The following is an 18,695-nucleotide window of genomic DNA, read 5'->3' as shown; positions in this document are numbered from 1 at the left end:
AGATGTAAACAATTTACGTTCATGTTTTTTTAAACCGCTATGCATGTTTCATGTTTTTGCGAATTTCAAAATCATAAATGCGTTAAATTCGTATCTTTGATTTTCCTGTTGCCAAAAAATCAATATAGATGAATGGCGCATTAAAAATGATTGTAATTTTGATCGTATTCTATGTTTTTTTGCAACCTTTATGCATGTTTCATGTTTTTCCAGATTTCAATTCAATGTTGGCGTTAAATTAACATCTTTTATTATCGTGGAGCTGGTAAAAAGCAATTACATTGAAAGCCATTTTAAATAGGCACCTTTTTGTTAAAACATTTTCCATTTATGAGTCGATTGATAACATGTTTTGCTTCAGTTTTTTCAAAAGTACCAGCATTTTACATAGGCACGATACTTTCTACAACGCATACGGATACATAATCCCAAAAATAAGTTTCAATTATGCATTCGCATCAAAATGCATCAAAAAACGGATTAACGAAAACTCCAATCAAAATACATATGCCTTAATGCTTTAATTGTTCACCATTCGTCGCGGGCAGATCAGCAGATCGCGCTGTGTATCAAATAAAAACCGAAAATAAAACCCCCAATTTTCGTGCCATAATCAACCCCAGCCACACCATCCTGACGTAAAGAGCAACAGCATTTCCCATTTCGCATGAATAATGTGAACAATCTCCGGTTGTCGGTGTGGTAATCAGCAGCGGCATGAGAAAAAAAAGCAAGCAACCAGTTAATGCGCTAGTTACGGTTTGTCTTACAACTTTCGCGTTCAAATAAAAATTCATCTAACGAATCGGCCCGAGAGAAAGTCCACTCCGGCGATCCGACGGCTGGCCGGCCGTGAGTTCGAATTTTCCGACCAAACCCCGTTGAATAAACCAAAACCTTATGTCACCCGAAAGGAAAAACCACGAGGGCCATTTAAACGCGTACTGTTGTGGTGGCACGCCTTTAGCGAGCGGAATTGCGAATTAAAACATTTTTCATCCGACAGAGAGATCGAAGAACTGACCCCCCCGTCGTCGTTTTGGTATTGGCACACACCGCTCGTCCCCTTGGCTGACGTAATTTTGATTCAATATACGTTTTGCTGCGCACCGCTCAGTCCAACAATTCGCAACGATTTCTGCTTCCTTCACGGCACGCTGCCGCTTCGAGCTGCCTTACTCACTTACGCTTTCGGTGTTGTGTTACGTTTTGTGGGTTTTGCGCCCAAAGCACCTTCAGGCCCGGAGTTTCCATTTTCCAACCCCGGGAAAAGCAGCAAAAAAGCATACCTTCAAATTCAATCAATAGCTAGTTAGAGATCGAATCCACTCCCCATTTGCAGGTGGTGCCGAAAAAAAAAGGGCCACACGTAATAGGAATTCGGCTCCATCCGGTGAAACAAGCCAGCCCATCTGCCCAGGGTCGAAAGGGGCTATCCCAAATTTGGTCAACCAGGTCCGGCCACGATACTATCGAGCCAATCAGGCCAATCGGTCACTTACGCGCCGGGCACAAGTACGCCATGGTACACGTTTTCCTTTTTAGCACAAGTAACTGTTCACATCGCCCCTTGAAACCTCCTGAATTTATGCCCGGCATTATGAACGCTAGGGCCGCACATTTGCATATTCTCGATCGCTGCTCGCGCAAGCCCGTGTTTAGGGTGGAAATTGTTTCTTTTTTACGAGCGCATCATTTTTGGACTGGAATTCCTTTGCGTAACGCAGCCAATAGAACCTCGAACACGTGCTCGAACGCGTGTCTATTCGCGCATATTTTTTTTTTTCACATTCAAACAAGCCACAAACCACTGACGGTGACAATCACACGATAGCCAAAAGGAACGCCATTTCCTGTCCACGATCGCCACACATTGGCATTGCTATTAATGGCGCACACACACGAAAATTAATCTAAACGAGGCCAAAATGGTACAAATGGCCATTAGAGCGCTCCCTGTTGGCCAAACCGGCATCGAAACGCCAATGAGGTGCTTTCGAAACCCCCCCCAAATAACCGTTCCACTACACCACCAGCTGACGATGATCGAACGATCCGAACGGTGCGCGGTGAAAGGATCCTCGCGACATCGCACAGGATGAGCGCGCGCGGGCGCGTGCGTGGGTGTGTGATAAATATTTAAACCCAATTAAAAACCCAACCCACCCCACCTTCGACGTTACGACGTTAGGACGGGGGTTTGCCTCTTTTCGAGCATAAATTCTACATGCATCTACCGGTGGCGTCCGATTGCGTTCGATTCGATCGTGCGGTCACGTGGAACGCGCGCAAGACGTGTGATACGCAAACGGTCGAAAGGGAGCACGCGTTTGGTAACGGTTTATTTGTCTTACGGCAGCAGCACCACCGCGTGTATTTTTGGGGGGTGGAATTGGGAGGTTTTTCACCCTTTTTTTCCAATCAACCGCCCGCAATCGTTTGTCGCGTGTTCGATCGCCTACGTCGTTGCGGGTCATTTCTTCGCTCGGTGATAAACGCATCGGGGCAGGCCCTTTGGTTCGATGCACCCGCACACGATCTGCATAACACTCGCCCGAAGTGCACGTGCATGCAAGTGTACGCTCACTCTTCACAAATGCCAAAACAGCAAGTGCATTGCGTTTAGAAAAAAAGGGGGGAGCAAAAAACAAAAAAAAAACTACCCCGGCACGCTCCGGAGCGAAACACCTCAAGCATGGTTAGAATGCGTCAGCTCGATTTCCAGCTCGCTGAGCAGCGAAAGAGGATGGTGGTGGGAGGGCGCGAGGAATTACAGGGAATGTACCTTATGGTGCACTAAAAGCTGTACTTACCGCTACGGTGTGTGACGCGTTCAGATTACGCCAAAAGGGCCATCGAGGTGTGTGTTGAAATGGATACACAGGTGGCGTCCGTCCGTGGAAAATGGTGACGAAAAGCGATGGTCGTACGTCACATCAGCATTGCAGTAGGCGCAGACAATCACGGTATCACACGGTATCGATGAGGCATGTGGAATAAAAAAAGGAGAGAGAGAGAGAAACACTCTAAATTAGTAGGCGCTTTTTTTCTAACGGACAAACCGATGGCTCAAAGGTGTACTAAACGTGTACTAAAACTGGCTTTCCCAAAAAGAAAACCCCCGTAACGAAATTACACATTACACAAGCGCAAGCCCTTTTGCGAAGGGCGCATCATGTGGCCCACGTTCGAGCCGGGATTGTATCAACAAACCCAGACGGTACGGAGATTAAATAAACCATGACGGTGGGTGACGGTGGTGGTTTCAGAGTAAAACCAATCCAAACTGGCCCCCTCGGATATCTCGTTAGAGCCGTCTCTCAACGGCCGCAGATGATTGATGGCTGTTATTTCAAGTGTGGCCCAGCACAACCCGGCACCCGAGACGACCGAACGTTTGGAGGCTGCTGAAACGCTGAAAGCGGGAATGCCTAAACATCAACACACCAGCGAGGGGTGAGGCTTTTTTTTTTTGTTGTTTTCCGTCCGATCCGCGGGTAAAGATTTTCATTACCGATTTTTGTGGCTTTTTTTTTCTTTGTTTTAAAAGAGGTGTTTTCTCTCTCTCTCGCGTGGAAGACCCATGTGGACCACAAACCAACCGCAAGCCAATTTGGAGCCCCGTTTCCGGGCAGCGTTTATTACCGGCGGTGTCTGGGGGGGCTTCCTTGTAACTTCCTTGCACAGTTTGTCCATGGTCGGCTTCGAAATGGTCGGTTCTCGTTACCAGGGGGGGAAAGGTTTCCTTTCAAAAAGAGGGGAGCAGTGGTGGTGTATATCGGAAAAACGAGTGGGGAAGTGATTTTTCAATCCTCGAGTGAAGTTTGCCTTACTACGACTTCCAGCTTAGGGAGGCCGTCTCATATAGAATCCTCGCCCTTTGTATATGCGCCCGATTGCCTCGACGAGTGTATCGAATCTCTCGCGGGTCTTTAGAACGCGATTACGTTACACGTTTGTTGTTCCAGTGGGCCCCTCAGGAGGGTGGAAAACAAATTAAAAGCAAAAATTCAATATTACACACCTCTGGTGGGGGGGGGTGGTCGTGGAGGAAACCCCCCTCCCTCTTTTGGGTGGATCGACCCCCCCCCCCTGCTGACCGGCGGGTGTGAAAATTTAAAAGCTTTTTCTCTGCCCCTCGCACTCGCGCCCAATCAGCTCCTTCCCGTCGTGGGGCCTTTTAATTTGTCTCTCTTTCTCTCGGCTTTGGGGAAGGCCTCATCTCGTCGGTGGCGTCTAAAAAAAATACATACACACACACACACATACACTCGCAGCGAGTGAAACTCGGAAGTGACCGGAAGGTACACGCCCGGAAAATATGGAAAATGGAGGTGGGGGGGGGGGGTGGACGCCCGGTGAAAGCCATTTAGATTAGATCGTTTTGTTAAAATTACATTACAAATTCGGGCGGCTTCACACCGCACGAACCGTGGCGAAGAAAAAGAAAAACAACGCACACGCACAAGAAAAAAAAACCGAACACCGGAACGTCTGGCCAACGGAAGAAAGAAGCAGAAGAAAAGCGAAAAGAAAATAAGCAAGTGAAACTGGAGTTTCTCCAGACCTTACGGTGTGGGGATGGGGGGGAGCGAGAGGGGGGTGGCTTGTAAACACATAAACAAAGACGCGTGTAGTTACCGGCCATCTTTAGTGCATCTTCATCATCATCGTCATCATCGTCATCATCATCATTTCGAACCGTTGCAGTTTCACGCCCTTTCTCTCTCTCTCTCTCTCTCTCTCTCTCTCTCTCTCTCTCTTGATCGTCTTTCGCGTGGGGGGAGGGGGGGCTTTGTTTTTCAACAAACCTCCCCCTGTGCTCTTTTGTTGCTATTATCCGTCTTTTCTCGCGCGTGATAAAGCACAATCTTCATCTTCATGCAAGCAGGAAGCTGAACTGATTAGCTTAACAAGTGAAGGCGCTTCTCGCGTGAAGCAAACGAAACACATCACATCCAACCAACCATTCGCTAACCGGAACGATTTTTGCTTTTGCGCGATCGCATTGATTTAGCCACGGCTAGAGCGAAAAGAAACATAAACTAATTTACACCCTCGCCGGACGGAGGACGGGTTTTAGGAGTCTCCCGGGGTTTGCTTTAGTCATCGATATATGTGACCGCGAGACTGCATCGAGTAAAGCTGAATTGCAGGGACCGACGCGCGTGCAGCTGCAGTTGCAGTGGAGTGCACAAAAGGAGGTTTTGAAGAAAAAAAAAACCCACCCCCCGGCAAGCACTGAGAACGCATAAATGACAAATTACACCACCGCGAGACATCGCGAGAATCGCTCGAGGGCCACTTTGTGTTTTTTTTTCTGCAGAACCCCCTTTTGGGATTGGAATGCAAGCTTTTTTTTGTTGTTGCTTGCAAACTCTCCTTGCTGCTGCATTTATGTGACACAAAGAAAAATGGGATGGAAAACGGGACTGTCGCCTCCAAACGGAAAGGCGGTGAGATTTACTTACGCGACTTCATCATGCTATTTTTAGTGGTTTCGATCTTGAGGGTGATCTTATTTTCCGCTCGGGTTGTCATGGTGTGCGGATACGGTGGTGAGTTTTCCTCCGGCGAGTGTTTTTTTTTCTGTTTGTTTGATTTGCGAATCTCGGAAGGGCCTTTCGAGCCTTGTGAACGAACGAAATGCAGCACCAGCTCTCTTTTGGAGTGGCTTTATTTTCGCACCACCGGCTTTTTTTTCTTGCAGCTAAACAATCACCACAAACACGCACGCGATCACTCACTAGCCACTTAACACCGCACGAAAGGGACAAACTCGCGGCGCTGGGGAAAAAGGATGGGGGACTTGGACGAAGACACAGGAACGCACAAATCAATGGCGAAATCACGAGAGCTGCGAAAAGAATGGGGAAATGCTTAAACTGACAGTAGCGCGTAAATTTTAGCGGGCAAAATGCTGGCGAATCACTCTCGAATGGAGGAGTCGCGCGTGGTGCGCTTTTTGGACACTTGGGTTTTGGGCTTTTTGGGGGGTTAATTTTTCACGCGGTAAATGGCACAAAGGGAGCCTTGTAATAAAGGCAAGAGAGAAAGAGAGAGAGAGAGAGAGAGAGAGAGAGAGAGAGTGAAAAGGATCCTTCTATTCCTATCCTTCACTGAAACAAACTCAGCCACCGGACAAGGGCTCGAAAAACCCACCGACGAAGAACGAAACCAAGCGGCGTTAGAACGAGACGGAACTAAACGATCGCGCGCGCGCGCGTTCGTTCTCGCTCTCATCTGCGGTACGCAAAATGGTACGCAATGCAAAACAAGAATCAGGAAGCCGTTCCGTGCCTCCCAAAGATGGTTGTCCGAGTTGCGTTCTTCGTGGGCTGTCGGGTCGTTTTTAACCATCACCAACACCACCACCATCGCCGGGCGCCGAGGACACTGAACAGGACGCGGGCGAGGGCACATGTCAGGATTCACACTCAGGACCGCACTAGCGAGCGCCCGTAGCCGTCTTCCTTAAAAAAAAGGAAGCTTCGAATCGTAGGAGCAAACGTTGTTTTGTTTTATGTTCCGTTTGCTGTCTTTGAAGGGGATGAGAAACAACAAAATAAACGGCACGATGACGCCCCAACACTAACGTACGCACACGCGAAAAACGCGCAACACCAGCACTTGCCTTGTGTGTGAGCTGATCGAGCAAACCGCACTGCTCCAGCGATGAAACTGTACGAAGCTGCCCTAAGCGCCGTCAGCTTAAACCCGAGCCCCATTGTTGGTGGCGAATCGACCACCACGTCAGGGCTGTCAAACCTAGTGCGTGATCGTGTGCGATAATATTTGTCACTTCAAAAACTCGTAAAACTAGCTGCAAGTGGGCTTTGGTGGTGTATGAACCATCCAAAAAAAAGGCACAGTTGTTGTGCGTGTTACCAACGTTACGAAGCACGTGATCGACAGGTTTGACACCCTTGCCGTACGCACCGTGCGCGCACTCGCGATCGCTTGCGGTGCGTACGATGTGTGACGTCACGCCACGGTTCAACCGAATCCAAGCCCCCATTGGGAGGGGTTCAAACGCTTAAACTCAACGGTTTTCGGTTGGATAAATAATACGCCTGTGTTGCGCGTTGTTCGCGTGTAAAAGCCACACGCGTGTCTCGTACGTAACGCACGCGTTAAGAGGCGAAATTGTGTCTTGCTTATCACCGAAAGTGGTTTTTCGTTATTGTTGTTGTTGTGCACAACGGCCGGGCAACAAAAGTGCATACAAATTTCACAAATTAAATGTTTTAAATTCAATTTTTCGGCAGGTGGCAGAAGGCGTTCAAGCGCACGCTAAATGACTCAAATACATATTTCAAGATGAACTTTCGTTTCGCGCGTGAGTAATGACGGTGGCCTCTCGCTCTCTCTCTCACTCTCGTCCCAAATACCTTTCCCTTACATCAGGGTCCTCAGGCCAACCTTCCCCCCTTCCCTTATCGGTTATCATCAGTTACACCCACAGGCGTCTTCATGCACCTTCTTTCGCGCCACGCGTGCATGTGTGTGGTCGGTGTTTTGGAACGAAATTGGATACACCCTTACTGCGTGGTGAGTGTGGGGGGGGACTTTTGAACCCCTTCAATTACCACCGGTCAAACGATTCGTTCAACGAGAGGTTTTAGGGGTGAACCAAAAAAAAACCTAGCTCAACCCCAAAAACCTCCCCCTTTCACACGACACCTTCTCGCGGGAGAAATGCGCCTGTTTTTTTCGAAAACAACCCAAACACAATGAACTCTCGGTTCCTCGGTTGCACAGCGCCACTTGCTGATTAATCACGGCCCTATTTTCAAGCAGCATCACATATCCGGCGAGACGATGATCGCGCAAGCAAACCAACCGGATAAGAGAAGATCGTGCGCACGTGCGTCCAAAACGGAGTTGCTGCTAGAAGGCCATACAAACGGAACCCTCTCGTCAAGGGCCCAGAGTAAGGCATGTGGCAACATTCGCACACAGCCTTCCCCTTCGGCGGCCTGTTCTGGTTCGGTGAGTCAGCAAACCGGCCGAGAGAAGGAATGTGTGCTGTGAGATAAATCACTGGTTTCAGGTTTACAGAACGGAGGAGTATAAATGGCAAAAAAATCACACCCCAAGCTGCGTACACACAATCGCTTCATTTTGCGTTTTTCAACCGTCGGTAGCAGCTTAGAGGACATCTCTGGGTGGCTGAAATCAGTGAAATCGATAAGAAATGCACCTCGCAATCGCCCGGTGCTTACAAGTAACGACCTTCACCGTTTCGGTCTGAAGCCTAACCGATCGATCAGCGCGCGTTGCGTTGCGTTAAAGCCCTCCTTAAACGAACAAAAAAGGACCCATTTTTTTCCTATCCCCCCCCCCCCCCATGATGCCACTCATTAGGAAGACCTACGTGTCGGGTACGTGAGCTGGCGCCGTTTAGAACGAACCCCCTCCTGGGAGGGTAATGGAAGAAAAAACAAAAGAAGAAAAAAGATCCGAAACGGCTCTACTCACGCTCGACCGTTCAAACGCGGATTGTATCGCCACGCGAAAAACTATGACCGTCATAAAGGTGCCTCCTTCCCGAAGCGTAGGCGCAAACAAGAGGGCTCCTTGCAAACGCCCGAACCTAGGGTTAGTACGGCGTAACTAAGACCTAACTTTTGCACCAACTTGTCCGAAAGGACTTGCTGCCTCTGCCGAAGGTGCCATAAAATTGCCTCTCATAAAGTCATACACCGCGAGGGATCCGCGTACTTGCACAAGGATATCGTACCCGTGCGATGGTGTGCCCCGAAACGTTCGTTACTCCTTCTGCTGGTGCGCTGATTTGGGGGCTTTTTCACGCCCCCGATGCAACGGGCATTGCGCGCCAATGGTTATTAAACAACACGCCAGCAACGCCTCCTCGGTGGCGTATCCTTCGTGTTTATTTATTTTTTTTTTTGCTCCTTTTTTGCCAGGTGTCGAACGGGGCCGCGCGTTTCAACCTCGTGACCCAGCTACGGGCTGGGCTAAAAGGGGCTCAGAGGTGTTCGCAGACCTTTGCTCTCAATCTGCCACCCACAAAAGGGCCACGATCTATTCCCGGTGCGCGGTTTTATCCGGGTAGTCGCGTTGAGGACCCTCTCGCGGAAGGTTCTGTGCTTCCGTGTTTTTTTTTTATTTTATTTTGGGAAGATCCGTTCCGAGTTCCGCACGAAGTGTGCATGCGAGAAGATAGCCGTTTGGGGAAAGGTGAAAATTGCCAGCACCACCACCACGTAAGGGTTTGCCTCCCACTTACCATCCCGTTCGGTTGCGTAACGTCCCTCTCTCGATCGTCGTCCTTTCGTCCTGAAGCTCGAAAGCACCGCTGGCGCGAACACCAAGCAAAGCCGGTACATTGTTCAGCGAGACGCTGACGGCGGCGCTGGGGAAACGGAAGAGCAAATTTAAGGACATCACCGAGGAGCTGAACCAGCACATCAACAGCGAGGAAAAGGAGGAGCTGTACCAGCGGCCGCTGTTCAACGCGGACAAGATTCGCCGGATGATGGAGCGCATCATCGAGAAGCAGTTCGACGTGGACGAGGAGGAGATGCGGTACGTGTACAACCCGGCGAAGAACCTGAAGATGTGCCAGAACATCTCGAAGCAGATCAAGGATCGGCTGAAGGCGATGAACTTTAAGCGGTAGGTGGTTGACGCTTGGTGTGTAACGAACACGTGTGACATGGAAATGGAACCGGTTTGTGAGGTTAGAGTGCTGGAGGAGGAGTATAAGCGAAAAAAAGTGGACCTATTTCGTGTAGGAAGAATGCTTGGTGCATCTACGCCATCACTTCATCTTAGTTTGGATCTGACCTGTGGACAAACTAAAAGGACTTTCTGGGACGTCTTGTGGCAATTCTAATTACATGAAGAGGCCACCAGACCCTGGCGAGTCTACGATTCGTCGAACGATAGTGAGATACAGGTCGTTGAGTTTCGTCAGTGTATCGGCTCTTCTATTGTCCTTCCACAACATACGGGGACAATAATCCTTTTGAGCATCTTACCCTCTCGAACGCTGCTAAGAGGGTTTTCGTCAGCATTCGACGAAGCCCAAGTCTGAGAGACGTATATGAGTACTGCGAACATGATTGTTTTATATAGATCTAGCTTTAACGGTACCCTTATGCATAAATCAAATTGGTGTTGGTGCTGACTTTTGACCCAAGATAGGTGATGTTTTGGACGACTTCGAAAGTCTCCTCATCTATCTGCACATCAAAGTCTATGTCGTCAGCTTACACTATGATTTAGAATGACTTGTAGAATATGGTCGCAGAGGTTTCCAACTCCTGTGTCTCGTATGGTTCTCTCTAGCGCCTGACTGAAAAGAAGACAGACAAGCCGCAGATAGTCCTGGCGCAGATCCTTGGTGGTAGCTAAGGTCCTTGAAAATTTTCCATCCACCATCACCTTGCATGTGACGTTGTTTATGGTCTTTTTCACAAACTTGGTAAGCATGGCCGGGATTCCAACCAAGAGCTCAAAAAGGAAGTGTAAATCCAGCGAAAGGAGTTCATAAAAGCAGTTCATAACACATTCTCTAGAGTCTTCTATTTACACTGAAGTCCAGCTTCCTGAGTCCTTCTGTATCAAACCATGATTTAGATGCATTATTTCACATCCCAAATTAGTATAAGGATTGGCAAGTATTGACCATATTTCGTAATCTTAGAGGTATGAAAGAAGTGCTTTTCTGAGGTCCAAAACAGCCAATGCTTAAGGTATAAATATTTTAAACATGAACCGCACAGTTTTCCCACACTTCAGTAAAAAAAACTTTAGCATCAATGTTTCCAAAAACTGGATTACACTCTTCTCCGGCAAACTCCACCTTTACCGCCTGTAAATGTGTCGGTTCTATCAGTTCCAGCATCGATGCCTTGGAAACCAACCATCTAGCATCGTCTCATTCTACACCGGTTCCATGACACACGTGAACACAGACCCAAGAATTGAATAATAGTAAGCATATAATTTATTTATCCACCACTGCAGCCATCGCATCATCAGCATCGCGACCATCGTGGAAAAGCAGCAGCAAGGCATACACTACAAAATGAAGTACATCCTCGATCCGAAGCTGGACGACTACGTGCGGTTGTACCACGAAACGCCACACTTTTACATCATCGCCACGGTGCTGCTCGTGCACAAGGACTGAACAGGTGCACGCGTTCCAGCGTTCGTATGATTCAGAGTTTATAGACCGGAACTGTGTTTTTTTTTATTTTTACTTCCTATGACGGGCATAGCCAAGCATAAATTGACCCATCGAAGCACGACACTGAATAACTTAAAAAGGGCATTTCCTCCCTCTTTCATTGCCTTATTCCGGGCTGACTCGGTTTAGGTTGGAAATTGTTTGCGCGTTAATTTTGCACAACACGATAAAGGGCCACGAAAAACATGATCCTTTCGTCCATCAACTGATCCCGGAACAAATCAAAAGTGTCATCACTGTAAATGAGATGTTTTTTTTTGTTTGTTATTGTACTCTATACACCTTGAGCGCAATTTGGCTAATTTGTCAAACAGCGGCCTACTAGGCTACTTAAACATGGAGTTTTTGTTTTCACTAACTCCCGCGCATGGTTTTAGCAAGCTTTTTTATCCCTTTTTCCGTGTTTGTGTACGTCTCAGTGTGTGTGTTTGTGCGCGTATTTTATGTAATTAAACCACGTGCGAAGTGTGTGCGGATTCCGGCAGGACGATTGCATGGAAACGGTACCAAATTTCCGCAACGGCTGTTTTATTCGGTGACAATGTAAGTGAAGCTCTTACCGCGTGGTTTTTCTCTTCCACTGCAAAAAAAAATGGGCGACACGTGTGCGGGATTAAAAACGCATTTACAGACACATCCGTTTCGTCCTTCCAGGACATCGAGCATCACCACAACCACCACCGGGCTAGAGGTGCCACCGCTCGAGCTCAGCTTCGACACACCGAACCGGGAGCGATTTATGCGCAGCGACTTTCGTACCAACCGCAACACGTACGCGATCCTGGGCCGCGGTAGTTACGGTGTCGTCATCAAAGCATCCTACCGGAACCGCCCGGTCGCGGTGAAGATCCTGGAAAAGCCCGCCCACCGGCAGCGCTACGATTCGCTGCTGAACGAAGCGAACGCACTGAACCTGCGCCACGACAACATCGTAACGGTGCTGAAGATTGTGGCCGGCAGTCGGTACGGGTTGGTCCTGATGGAGCGGTTCGATGGTCACTCCCTGCAGCGAATTCTCAGCCACCAACGCAAGCACCCGATCGCGGTTCAACACAAACTGCTGTAAGTGTCCGTTCGTGGTTACCGTTTCCGGTTTAAACGTCTCACAAAGTGATCGTCTCTCGCAACCACAGCATGCTGTGCGACATTATCAACGGCTTGTATTTCTGCCATCGGCACAAAATCCTGCACCTCGACGTGAAGCCCCAGAACGTGATCGTAACCCTGCACGCCGGTGGCACTCCCGCGGTGGAAGAACCCGGCTCCGTAGCCTGCCTGCGACTACGCAACTACCTCTGCAAGCTGTGCGATTTCGGTTCATCGATGCGGCTCACACCGTGGCAGCGAAGCGAAACCCTAGTCAACCGTGGCACGATCCGGTACATGGCCCCCGAGCTGCTCCGTGGCCAGCAGCGCACCAGCGACGGGATCAGCGATCGGGCCGACATCTACTCGTTCGGTGTGACGGTGTGGCAGCTCGACGAGGAACGCTTCCCGTACGACGAGATCACCTGCAACGAGGTGATCGTGTACAATGTCGTGAAGAAGGGCTTGCGGCCGGATAGTGCGGGTGCGGGTGTTGGGCCGCCATTTTGTCCGCGTGTACCCAATCTGCCGGTGCTGAGGGACATCGGGTGTTTGCATGGGAGTTTGCGCGCGTCGATTGGCTTCTCCGGTGGTGGTACGTGGCCGCTGCGCTTTGAATCCGACGCTATAAACGATGTGCTCAAGCGGCAGGGCATTGCCGTGGAGTATCAACGGGCGTGCGGGAAGGGTGTGAAGAAACCTCCGGTGGGTGTTTGCTGGCCGGAAGGACAATCGGGCGAGCTTACTGCTGGGTTGCTTGGTGTGCTGTTTAGCGATCGGTTCGTGCTGTCGGATCGCGAGCATTTTCAGCTGAAGCAAACGCTGCGATCGCTTTACCGGAAGTGTTGGGTGAGTGAGCCAATGGATCGACCGGATGCGGCCACGGTTCGGGACACCATTCATCAGGCGTTGCAGGACATCATGCAGTATAAGTGCGTGAATTAGTCCTCCTGCTGGCATGCGATCCTGCCGATTGCAGTTTTGTTTCGTTTTTGTTTTAAATTGTGTAATTGTCCTCGTTGTTTTTTGTGTGTCATTTTTATCCGGATGCACGTGGGTGTCTGCACTTGTATTTACTAATTTAAGTAAATTATTAATATACGCTAGTACCTAAGTTGCCACCGTGTTTTATAAGCGAACATATCTTATAAAAAAAAAGAATTAAAATAAAGCCGCTCAGCCGGTGTATAGCTAGCTAGTAATTCAGCAACAACAAAAAAAACTCCACAAAATCATCGTTGCGTGCCTTTGCTTTTGTGTCACTGAATGTATCATTTATTCCATAGCGAGCGCGCCTCAAAATGGACCTTAAAAGACGCGCATTTAAAGCGAACTCGAACTCATCCACAAAACCCCCTTCCGGAACACACGCGCGCGGGGCAAATCCTTATCGCGCCTTAATCGAGAAAGCTACGTTTTAAAAAGGTGAAGAAAATACTAACTCGCGGGGCGAAACATCGCACCCCTATCTATCTATCTCTATTTAACGTTGTGGCCGCTATCACCAGCTCGCCATCTCGCTACCGAGGCACGTGGCTTTTCTCGGATCGATCTGATCACTCGCTCGACGCGGATCGATGAGATGAGACCCTTTTAACATTCTGCCCTTATCGCGATCGATCGACGATGGTGTGACGGACGTTTTCCTGCGTTCCACAACGGGCCCTATCGCTTGGCAAGCGTTGTAGCGAAAGTGTGTCGTGCTTTCGATCGGCGCTAAATCTGATTTGCCTAATTCCCTCCGCGGTACACGTTTATAGCATCTGCCGGTTTCTATTTGACTAGATTTTCTTTTTCGTAAACCAATCGATCGGGGGATGGTGGGCCCCAACTTGCAACACTAAAATGCATATACTTTTCTTTTTTTTCTCTCTCTCTCTATCGTATATCGGTAATAACACGCCTATTCTACTGCTCTGCTAACAGGATAGAGGGGGATTCTCGATGAAGGTAAAGCAGCTAACAACAGTAGCAATGTTTTGGGTGTAGGTGTGTGTGTGTGGGGGTGTGTTTGCAGTTAAGTTGGTCAGGACTGTCTGGAAGACACATTGACGCTTCCCGAACCATTGTTCCTTGAGGCCTGCGAGCTGTGCATCTGTTTCCGTTTCCACGTTTGCCCAGCACAGGCTCAGCTTTTCACGTACTCCGAGTGCAACCGTTCCGTTTCTTGTTTAAGTAACTAAAATTGAAAAAAAGGGTAAATTAACGTGTTCTCCCCTTCCGTTCGCTTCGCGATCCTTACCATCATCTCCTCCTGGATGCGATCGGTGATCAGCTTCCGGGCTTCCTCCTCGTTGACCGGTGCCGAGCGTAACCGTTCCATAAGGGCGCTTAGGTCGATCGGGTTGCCAAAGTTGTACGTGAGCTTTTTGCCCATCCGGAGGTAGTACGGTGGCTCGTTCGGCAGCACATCGTCCATCCCGATGTGCCAGATCGGGATGATGATGGGCAGGTCGGGTGTTTCGTACACGATCCGACCGACGCCCCATTTGAACCTACGGAGGAAATGAACCCTTACACGTTACTTCTAACGGATCTACTTCTCTTTAAACGCGCACAATGGCTCATAAGGACCTCGCTGAAGATCCTTAACAACACGTACCTGAGATCTTCCTTGGTCATGTTCACCTTTCCCTCGGGGAACACGTGCACCCAGTGGCCCAGTTTGAGCTTCTCGATGCAGAGATCCACCGCGGGTTGGTACACACCGGCTCCACGCACCACCGGGATGCATTTTCCGTACATAAAGAACAGCGAATGGGCTTTGTTCGTGAAGCAAATGTCGTGGGCCGCCATCGACCATCGGATGACGTTTTTGCTGCAGACGTTTCGAAGCTTTAGCAAACCTGCAAAACCGCGAGAACAACCCCGTTGGGATTGTGAGGAAAAAGAGAAAGAAAGAGAGAGAAAGAGAGAGAGAGAGTCAAAAGCCCCAATTAGTCAAGCTTAATGCCGTCAATCGCCTGCTACGGGGAGTGTCCAAGAAAACAAAAACGTATATATTTGCCATATATTTAGATTTGCTTGGACACGAAATGGGTTGGTTGTTTGGTAATTACGGGTGTCCAGAAGTCCTGGCAAGTCATCCACAGACCGTGGGTCGTGTTGCGAGCCGGAAAGTAGCGATAACAAAACAAACGGAACACAATCAAAGCCACGTGAAGGTGGAAAAGGTGCCATCATCCGACAAGCAATCGGTGGCACACAAAGAAGAAGCGAAAAGGGTGGGTTGATATTATTCGCCCCCTTCCGGAAGTCGGAAGTTCCTTCCGGGCATTTGGCCGCGAATAAGTTGGCCACGCATACACTTACCCCAGATGCCAGGATCGTCGAAGCACGAGTGGTGATTGGAAACCGTGAGCAGGGACGTTCCCTTGGGCCGGTTCTCGAGTGCGTTCTCCAGGACCTCGATGTTGTGCACGCGCGCCTTATTTAGCCACACTGTCAGACAGAGAGAGAGAGAGAGAGAGAGAGAGAGAGAGAGAGAGAGAGAGAGATAAATAATCATATAAGGAAAGGTCCGTCAAGGTGAAATTAGTTATGGTTGCATGCCGGCGTTGGTGTAATGTGCACGAAGGCGGAAACCAACACAACCCCCCCCCCCTCCCCAACCCCCCCAAGGACACCCTACCGGCCCTGTAATCGATCCCTCCACCCAATCGAACATCGAGTGTTGATCCACCCAACCGGCCGCCCTGCTTTTTTTGTGCGCAATGCAAAACGAATAACAGAAAAGTAAGGAAGGAAATGAAAATGTGCAACAACTACCCGGTCGACCTTGAAAATTGCTCGCGCCTCTGTGCGTTGTTTTTGCGTTTGCGTGCCTTTCCCACCCCACCGGCACATCACCGGGCCCCCTTCAACCCCATTATCAGACATTCGCCGCACGCCGCGTTACGCTTTGTGTGTTACTAGTGCGATTTGCGCGCATTGTTGTGCTCTTGTAGTAAAAAAAAATAAGCCCGAAGGGGCCGTAAGAAAAGCCCCACCCCGTCTTGGCGTTTCTTTATGCACAAAACGTTATCGCGCCGCCTTTTGTGTGCGTACCCTGCACCACGAGGAACCACGAGAATGCACATGGAAGCCCCACATTCGTTGCACAAAAAAAGGGGGGTGGGTTGTTGGTGAATCCTAATAAGCCAGCTGAAAGTCTGAAATGAAACGCAACAACGCGGTGGATCGCGGTTTCTCGCACGATGGAGAACTCCCGGTGGTCAAGGTGATCGAGGCGAGAGGCGGAAAAAGTGGGTCTCTTGAGGCATCGGGCATTTGGAAATGAGGCGGCTCATTTCGACCACTAAAGCGGTTGTGCAATGGAGCCTTTTTTTTGGGGTTTTTTTTTTAACGACCGAATCCGATCACTAAACGCACACCGTAAGTGGGTCAAAATGACGGGCTCACTGTGTCGGCATCACAGTAGGCCGCTTGTTGAAAGGTTTGAAGCGCTTTGAAGCGAACTCAAGAGCGCACACACGTTAATTACATAATTCGCACGGCCGAAATAAATGCGCACGCACTCTCTTTCTCTTTCGTTGAGGTTTCCCTTCAAGTTTGGCAACATTCCACCCTCCGCTCGATTCCGGTTCCTGTTTGTTGCGGTTTTTGTGCGAACAACAATCCACAAGGGACATACGTACCGATGACGATCTTCGAGAAGAACCCAACCAAACCGATCACTCCGGTGCTCGCGATGTGCCACAACCGATTCGGGCGCCTTAGCCGGGGAAAAATCCAATCAATGTTGTACGGCACGTGCGGTTGCTGGACGGCACCAGGCGGTGGTGGACCTGCCGGCTTCAGGAGCAAATTGAACAGAAACGAGCTCATGATTAGTTGGAAGTGGTTTTCTTTTGCGGGGATGCGCCGAGGACTCTCTCGCGCACGCACACACGCCGTGACCGGTCGAGGACCGCGACTGACGGAGACTGATCTCGACCGCCGACGGAAAATCATCCGTAAAAAGGGCCACACATCAGGGGAGGTTTTTTCTGTTCATTGTTACCTTCGAGTTCATCGCTGTTCGCCGATTGCGTCTCTCGGCCTCTAATTTAATTAAATGAACTCTCCTCCTTCTCCCTCGCCGCCGCCGTCCGCCGCCTTTCTGGTCCTCCTTTGGAACGTCCCTTCCCTCCTGGGACGGAACAAAACACACACCCGCAAAACTATCGGCGGTGCAGGTTCATGCGACGGGGAAAAGGACGCTTTCCGCACGGGGGATCGATGTTTTTTTTTGTGTTTTGCCCTCCAGCCACACACTGAACACCTTCGCCGTCAATCAATCGCACGCACGCACATGTGACGTCGAGGGGTGGTCGATTTTGGGACGATTACGAGCGCCTGACTTTTTTTTTCGGTGGTTTTCCAGCACTTAAAAAAACGCACACTAAACGGGTGGGCCAACGAGAGGAGCCACCCACGAGATGGTCTGGAACGCGCGCGCGGAAAAGCTGGACTGCTTTTGTTGTTTTCCTTTCATTCCCCGTTTGTTGCTGGTGCGAACTTTAACTATTTTGCTGCATCGTGGTTTAGTGGGGCTGTCGAAACTGCGAGCAAAAACCCACTGTTCTCCGTGTTTGTGTGTGTTGGTGTTATGCGTTCACAATCTGACATGTTTACCTTCTCGCTGTTTGGCGCTGCGGAGTCCGTGTTTATTGCCGTTCGCGCTCTCTCTCTCTCTCACGCTCTCTTTCGTAGCGCCCGTGTGCTGAAACGTCACAAATGACAGCTCGACCGCATGATGCGGTTGTTTTTGTTCAACGGAGCTCGCAGAAATCGCTGCACATGAGCGAGATTTATCGCGGTTCTTCATTTCCAATCGCGGATCTTTCCGATTGCACGGGTTTGTCTGTGTTATCGGGTTTGCGAAATGCAGTAAAGCCGTATCTGTAACAACATTTAATGTCGATAATGCAACACCAACGGACGTTCGGATTTTTACGTGAAAGAATGTACTCCAACGTGGCTTCGTTTCGGTTACTCATTTCGTGGTTCGATTTTCTGTTATCTTCAATCAATAATTTAAAAGGATTTGTGAGGAATCTTTCCCGCGCTTTCTGCGCGCACTTTAACGCCCGCACACACGGGGACAGCGTACCTCATATAACTATAACTAACGTTAAATTGTACTTGCGTCACTTTCGCTCTAAAATACCAACCCCGTTAGCCGCCCGTGTTATGCGCCCTCCCCTGGCGGCCCGACCTTCGAGGGTCAGGGGTTTTGACGATTTCCCTTCCAAAAAACGACGGTGTAAGGGCCCTTCTGTCTACCTTTAGGTAAAGCCCAGCGCGCGATGAGATAACTGGCTAACCTTCTCACCAAAGGGACAATCCCCCGTCGGGTGCCAAACGTTATCGAATGGAAATACGGAACGTTTAAAACAGGCAG

General features: G+C 49.5%; 3 protein-coding genes across 3 annotated transcripts; 2 read left to right on the top strand and 1 right to left on the bottom strand.

Moving 5' to 3' along the window:
• The first annotated feature begins 6,675 nt into the window (after window positions 1–6,675).
• Window positions 6,676–11,164, top strand: LOC128724522 (uncharacterized). Its single transcript, XM_053818246.1, has 4 exons — window positions 6,676–6,771; window positions 9,148–9,230; window positions 9,310–9,642; window positions 10,999–11,164. The coding sequence occupies exons 1-4, from the start codon at window positions 6,676–6,678 to the stop codon at window positions 11,162–11,164; spliced, it is 678 nt and encodes a 225-aa protein (XP_053674221.1).
• Window positions 11,165–11,708: 544 nt separating this feature from the next.
• LOC128724521 (mitogen-activated protein kinase kinase kinase 7) lies at window positions 11,709–13,255 on the top strand. Its single transcript, XM_053818245.1, has 3 exons — window positions 11,709–11,767; window positions 11,879–12,286; window positions 12,358–13,255. Coding segments are annotated over exons 1-3 (1,308 nt in total). The 5' UTR covers window positions 11,709–11,765.
• A 317-nt stretch (window positions 13,256–13,572) lies between these two features.
• Window positions 13,573–17,137, bottom strand: LOC128727309 (tafazzin). Its single transcript, XM_053821204.1, has 6 exons — window positions 16,948–17,137; window positions 15,623–15,751; window positions 15,370–15,384; window positions 14,913–15,156; window positions 14,553–14,805; window positions 13,573–14,489 (listed from the first exon to the last, which is right to left on the bottom strand). The coding sequence occupies exons 1-6, from the start codon at window positions 17,135–17,137 to the stop codon at window positions 14,439–14,441; spliced, it is 882 nt and encodes a 293-aa protein (XP_053677179.1). The 3' UTR covers window positions 13,573–14,438.
• Between the last annotated feature and the right edge of the window lie 1,558 nt (window positions 17,138–18,695).

Source organism: Anopheles nili, chromosome 3 (assembly GCF_943737925.1).
Source record: "Anopheles nili chromosome 3, idAnoNiliSN_F5_01, whole genome shotgun sequence".
Lineage (NCBI taxonomy): Eukaryota > Metazoa > Arthropoda > Insecta > Diptera > Culicidae > Anopheles > Anopheles nili.
Note: the sequence above shows the minus strand (reverse complement) of the source record. Positions and strands in the feature narration are given on the sequence as shown.

Coding starts and splice junctions, on each gene's coding strand:
- LOC128724522 (XM_053818246.1), top strand. CDS start 6,676: ATGAAACTGTACGAAGCTGCCCTAAGCGCCGTCAGCTTAAACCCGAGC. Junction 9,231..9,309: donor ATTGCCAGCACCACCACCAC/GTAAGGGTTTGC, acceptor TTCGTCCTGAAG/CTCGAAAGCACCGCTGGCGC. Junction 9,643..10,998: donor AAGGCGATGAACTTTAAGCG/GTAGGTGGTTGA, acceptor CCACCACTGCAG/CCATCGCATCATCAGCATCG.
- LOC128724521 (XM_053818245.1), top strand. Junction 12,287..12,357: donor GCGGTTCAACACAAACTGCT/GTAAGTGTCCGT, acceptor TCGCAACCACAG/CATGCTGTGCGACATTATCA.
- LOC128727309 (XM_053821204.1), bottom strand. CDS start 17,137: ATGAGCTCGTTTCTGTTCAATTTGCTCCTGAAGCCGGCAGGTCCACCA. Junction 15,752..16,947: donor CTTCTCGAAGATCGTCATCG/GTACGTATGTCC, acceptor TCTGTCTGACAG/TGTGGCTAAATAAGGCGCGC. Junction 14,490..14,552: donor GCATCCAGGAGGAGATGATG/GTAAGGATCGCG, acceptor TTTCAATTTTAG/TTACTTAAACAAGAAACGGA.